This window comes from Lactuca virosa, chromosome 1, assembly GCF_052849685.1.
Source record: "Lactuca virosa cultivar CGN04683 chromosome 1, Lactuca_virosa_CGN04683_v6, whole genome shotgun sequence".
Lineage (NCBI taxonomy): Eukaryota > Viridiplantae > Streptophyta > Magnoliopsida > Asterales > Asteraceae > Lactuca > Lactuca virosa.
The window spans coordinates 241,134,811-241,140,810 of record NC_136426.1 but is presented as its reverse complement, the minus strand read 5'-3'; the positions used below and the strand labels follow the sequence as shown (position 1 = coordinate 241,140,810).

The 6,000-nt window shown below is 33.6% G+C and overlaps 1 protein-coding gene across 1 annotated transcript; it reads left to right on the top strand.

Annotated features, from left to right (window-relative positions):
* Positions 1 to 635: 635 nt before the first annotated feature.
* EMB2219 (Mitochondrial transcription termination factor family protein) lies at positions 636 to 5,991 on the top strand. The gene is made up of 6 exons (XM_079084321.1): positions 636 to 1,401; positions 1,929 to 2,337; positions 3,661 to 3,876; positions 4,673 to 4,780; positions 4,919 to 5,193; positions 5,593 to 5,991. Exons 1-6 carry the CDS (start codon positions 704 to 706, stop codon positions 5,828 to 5,830), a joined length of 1,944 nt encoding a protein of 647 aa, XP_078940447.1. The 5' UTR covers positions 636 to 703; the 3' UTR covers positions 5,831 to 5,991.
* The last annotated feature ends 9 nt before the right edge of the window (positions 5,992 to 6,000 follow it).

The following is a 6,000-nucleotide window of genomic DNA, read 5'->3' as shown; positions in this document are numbered from 1 at the left end:
CCGATGTATATGTTTTTAATTGCAGGTTATCGGTATGCTTAAAGGTTGAAGGATGAAGAAACTCATGTGTGCAGGGAGAGAGAGAGAGAGAGAGAGAGAGAGAGAGAGAGAGAGAGAGAGAGAGAGAGAGAGAGAGAGAGAGAGAGAGAGAGAGAGAGATGCCTCTCTTTTTTTAATTATTAAAATAACTATTAAATTTAAAAAATTGAAAGAAAAATGAAAAATAAATACCCCAAGGGTATTACAGTCATTTCACTTTACCGAGGGACCAAAAACGCAACCAAACTATCTCAAAAGGACCACCAATCCTAAAAAGTCGTGGTTTGGACTAAAACCCCCAAAAAATATACCACATAGACCATTTTTGCAATTTTGTCAAGAATGAATGTATACAAACTTTAAAGACTAAATGTATACAAATTTATAAATACTTAATGTGGATAAAAAACAAGTTAAAATGTTAAATGAAAAAAAAAATCAATGATTAAATATATACAAATCCAAAAGTATATTAATTAACTTTATTAAGTCATTTTCTTTTAAGAAATTAAACTATTCTTCCATGTAAAAAAAATAAACTAAAAAAATAAAAACAAACATAAAGACACTTTTTAAGATGCTCCGTTCCAGACCTCCTCTACCCGGTGATCAGTGTCGTTATGAACTCCGAAGAAAATTAGAGACGAAATGCGTCTTATCCAAAATGATCTCTTCCCAACAAAGTTATCCCCTCCACCAGGTCGCCACCCTTCGCTTCCCCATTTCCGCCACCATCGCCTCCCTCGCCTTCACCCGCCACCACTTGCCACTCATATCCGCCTCCTCTCTCCACCATCCCCACTCCCAACAAGTAACTACTCCAAATTCTAACCCCACAATCACTTCAACGAACCAAGATAAAATTCTCCGAACACACAACGCAAAATCCACCTCCCTCCTCTTGTCAACAAACAAAACTTCTTCTACATCCCCAAATCCAAGTGGGTATGATTATGATGAAATGTCGAAGCTTCTGGAGTTGTCAATGGCTAAAAAAAGGACCCCTCAATTTCCAGGCTCAATCTATGTCCAATCTCCGGACGACGTCGATGTAAACTCTTCTTTACCTGAAATCAAAGAAGTGTTTAATGGAGAAAACGATGATTACAATTATGAAGTGATTTTGAGGGCACTTGAGATTAGGAGGGAAGTGACGTTAGAAATTTTCAAGGAAGCTATGAGAAAAGGGAAATTTGGGATCACTTATTCTACGAATTTGGCTTCAAGATTGTTCCCTGAGTTCATTGACTACGTTATGATCCAAGCCGCCTCAATGAAACAGTTGCCTGAATATGCTAATTCATCCTTTAATGTTCGTGCCAAAGCTTGCTTAGAGACCTCCAATGTCGTCCCTCTAATAAGGTAAAGCATTAAAACAACAAGTATTTGACTATTCTATGACATAGGCATCAATTATATACAAATTTCAATGCTCAAGCTCTATGTTTAGGGTCTTCCATTCTGCCATATTAATATTAGTGTTTGGTTCCCTTTTAACTAGTAGGATGGTTAGTTTTGTGTGGGTGTATATAATTCCCTCTTTAACAAATTAACATTAAGATCAACTTGATGTTCCTAAATTACCCTACTTCACTTGTGGGCTCTGTATTCATATTCCAGCCACCTTGCGGGTCTATGTGTACATCATTTACATGATGCGACATAGTGTGGGCCAACTCAGGGATTTTGGAAGAATAACCTTTTTGCATAAATAGTTAGGCCCTGAATATGCTTAAATTTGGTTGAGTACCAAAAAAGACTCACCCTTTAAATTACCCTTAAAATTTTGCATTATCATACAAGTCCCATATCATGTAAAGATAGACCAATGTAATTCCAAATTGAAAAACTGAAAAAGCTTACACCTTGAGTGATCTTTACTCTTTTAGGTGGCTAAAACATAACGGATTATCATATCCCCAAATCGGGAAGCTAATTTGCAGTGCAAGAGGAAATATGGAATCGATTAGGAGTACATCCGAGTGGCTCAAGTCAATTCATGTGGATGGGAGATTTATTGGGGTTGCATTACTTAGAGCAGGAAAGAATATATTGGAGAGGGACATTGAAGAGTTGGATGAGATAGTTTGTTACTTGGAAATGAATGGAGTTAGAAGGGAGTGGATGGGTTATGTGATTAGTAGGTGTCCAGAACTTTTGTCTTTTAGCATGGAAGAACTCAAGATTCGAAAAGATTTTTATTTCGATATGGGTATGAATGAGAGAGATTTCGGGACAATGGTTTTTGATTTCCCCAAAGTTCTTGGATTCTATTCTCTTGAGGAAATGAACCAAAAGGTATGTGAAGTTTGTACCTTTTTAAAGGGATAAATGCAAGCTATTATTAATATGTTTACTTATAGATAGGATTTTAAAAAGTTTAATGTCTCAATAAGAAAAAAAATTGAAAGTACGATGCTATAGTTGTTAGATTTTTCAAAGTGCAATGCTTTAAGAAGAAAAAAAATAAAAGTATAATGTTGTAATAGAAAGAAGTGAAAGTGAGATGTTATAATACACAAATAAATGAAAGTACGTTGCTGTTTCTTACATTTAGCCCTTTTTTAAATCATGTGCTTATTTCACTATCATAAACAGGACTTATTTATAAAGTAAAAGATGGATATGAAAGCTTTTGTCTTGTTCATACTTCATACTAAGGGATGTTTGGATCATGTAGAGTGTTTGACGAAATTTGATTATGATTATGATTTTCTGATCATGTAGGGTCAAATTAATCAGATTTTGAGAAGCAGGTAACAATTTATATAAATAAAACTTGCTATTGAGATAAGTATAAATTTAAGGGTTAAATGCAAAAACTAGCAATTTACTTCCATTAATTTGTTTATAATAGCATCCTACTTTCATTTCTTTTTTATTATGGCAGTGTACCTCAAAACTTTACCCAATTATAGCAATATCATCTAAATAGAAAGCAATTTTCACTGCTATAACTGGGTAGATTTCAAAGTAGAAGTAGTGTCCTAATAAGAAAATAATTAGTGTTTACTTTTCAAAATACATGTCCTTAAGAAGAAAATAATTGAAAGTACAATGTTGTAATAGAATGGAGGGAAAGTAGGATGCTATAAAAAAAATGAAAGTTTGTTGCTATTCTTGCATTCCGTCCATCTCCTCCTAACTATCCTATTCCTAGCAGTAATCACATGAGTTATCCAACTTGTTATGATTCTTCAAGTCACAATAATCACTTTGAACATGCACATCGAAACACCCCCTAAGATTCTTCTTTCTATAGGGCTTATGTTACTTTCGTTTCTTCCTATTATAACATTGCACTTTGAAAGTTTTTCCCAATCATAGAGATATCATCCACATACAAATCAATCTTCACTGCTATTTTCAAAGTATAGTGTCTGGTTAAGAAAAAAATTGGTATATATTACTTGCCAAAATTTTCAAATTGCAGAGTTAATGAGGAAAAAAAATGAAAATAGCTATAACTACACAAATAAATTGCTACTTTTTTGCATTAAGTCCCCTATTCATCCAAACAAACAACCCCTAAGATTCTTCTTTTTATATGGTTTATATTACTAGCCAAATTTTCTTGAAACTTGCAAAGATTATTAAAGTCCATTTGTTTGTTTTTTTCAGGTTGCATATCTGAAGGAGTTTGGGCTTGGTAATGAAGATGTGGGGAGATTAGTAGCATTTAGGCCACAATTAATGGGATGTAGCATTGAAGAAAGATGGAAGCCTCTTGTTAAGTACTTTTATTATCTTGGGATTTCTCGAGATGGTATGAGGAGAATTCTTACTGTAAAACCCATGGTCTTTTGTTTTGATATGGACACCAATCTTGTTCAAAAGGTATGCATGCTCTTTTATAACTCTTAATATTCTTTTTTTTTTAATTGACGATTGACCCCCAATTTATGGATTTAGACAGTTAACTATTTTCTATAGTGGTTAAACCATTATACTATTCTTGAACCTTAAAAAAGACCATATTCACTGTTGCCCTGTTTTGATAAAACTACAGAATCGTTTTTCATTGAACTATTTACTTTTATCGATTTAGCCATGAAACTATTTTTTATAATAATCATATAAAATTAATAGTTTAGTTGCTCAACTGTTAATATGGTAAAAGTAAGTTGCACTTTGACCTTTTTCAAAAACGTATACTGCTTTAATCACTATAGAAGATAGTTTAGTGGCTAAATCGATAACATGGTGAAAGTACGTTGTGCTTTGCTTACTATATATAATTATTATAAGAGCCTTTGTTCCTTTTTAGATAAAAGAAGTTAACGCGAAGAAATTTTAATTTGGTAAGCCATATATGAGTGTTTCTATATGATTTAATGTAGAAAGAAGGATTTAATAGAGAAAGTCATTACATTGAGGCTTTCCCCATTAAGTTTTCCCAAGTATTCCTTTATTTTCTCAAATATTTTATAAACATGACAACACTTGATGGAAAGAAAAAAGAAGCAAGACCTAACCTAATACAATTTTTTCGAGATCAATTAATCTTTACTCTACTAGTTGTTGAGTTAAGTTGTATGTAGGTTAAAACACTTTATATGTAGTCGCTTTGTTAATTTGAAGTCTTGTTGTTTGATATTCACAATAGTATATAATCTTTTAAATTGATTTGAAGGTACAATTCTTCCGTGACATTGGCGTTGAAGAAAAGGGAATTGCTAGTATGCTTGTCAAGTTTCCTTCATTACTAACTTACAGTCTCTACAAGAAATTACGGCCCGTGGTATGCATTTTTTATTTTATTTTCATAGATATCTAAGGTGTTATTTCATTTTGACTTAATGAAAGCATGACTTAATCTGGGTAATTCCTTTTGAATTAATACATAAAGGAAGCCCTAATTTGACTAAAAATATTGCAGGTGATATTTTTATTGACAAAAGCGGGAGTTTCTCAAACTAACATTGGAAAGGTGATAGGTTTGGGGCCTGAGCTTTTAGGGTGCAGCATATCAAAGAAATTGGAGCCTAATGTGAAATATTTTTTGTCACTTGGTATAGACCTTAAGACATTGGGTGAAATGATTGCTGATTTCCCCATGCTTCTTCGCTACAATATTGATATTCTTCGCCCTAAATATCGGTTTCTAAGAAGAACAATGGTCCGACCTCTAAACGATCTCATAGAGTTTCCACGGTATCAAATCAATACTATCTTTTTTTTTTTTTCAAATTTCAAATCGTATTATGCATTTCGGAAAGGGCTCCGCTCTCGATCTCTCATCTGTATAAAAGACGTAAATGCCCTCCGCATCTTCATCATCGAAAATAGTCCTAGAAAACCTTGCCTGGTCCCATCCAGTTCAAGTCTTATTTTAGATGATGAAGATTAGGAGGGCATTTATGTCTTTGCACATACGAGAGAAAGAGAGTGAAGTCCTTTTCCACCTTTTTAGATGGGACAAATTTGTGTCCCATTAATATTATTAAATCCTAGTCCTTGTCCAATGCAGATTTAAATACAGTACAACTTGTTATGTCATGTCTTGTACTGCGTAACAAATGATGATTAGTAATTAATTGTGTGTGTGTGCAGTTTCTTTAGCTATTCTCTCGAAGATCGGATTATACCTCGGCACAAGATTCTTGTGGATAATCGTGTAAATTTCAAGCTTCGTTACATGCTCTCAACCACAGATGATGAATTCCATCAAAGAGTAGAGGCTGCGGTTCAAAGGCGTGACAGGTTTGAATCCGGAATCTCAGACGACATACAATTAGATTCTCCGAGAGACAACGCTTTGGATGATGAATTCTCAATCCTTAGAGATTGAATTTAGTTAACAGTTGATCCTTGATGGATAGATATTTGTATATAGTATGGTTTGTAAGGTACAAATCACTAGAGCCATGAAAATGATATCATTTGTAATCTAATTAGTAAAAACATCATTTTCTGCCCTTCAAAGAAAACAAATTTACAACTTTGATCTAATTAGTATCT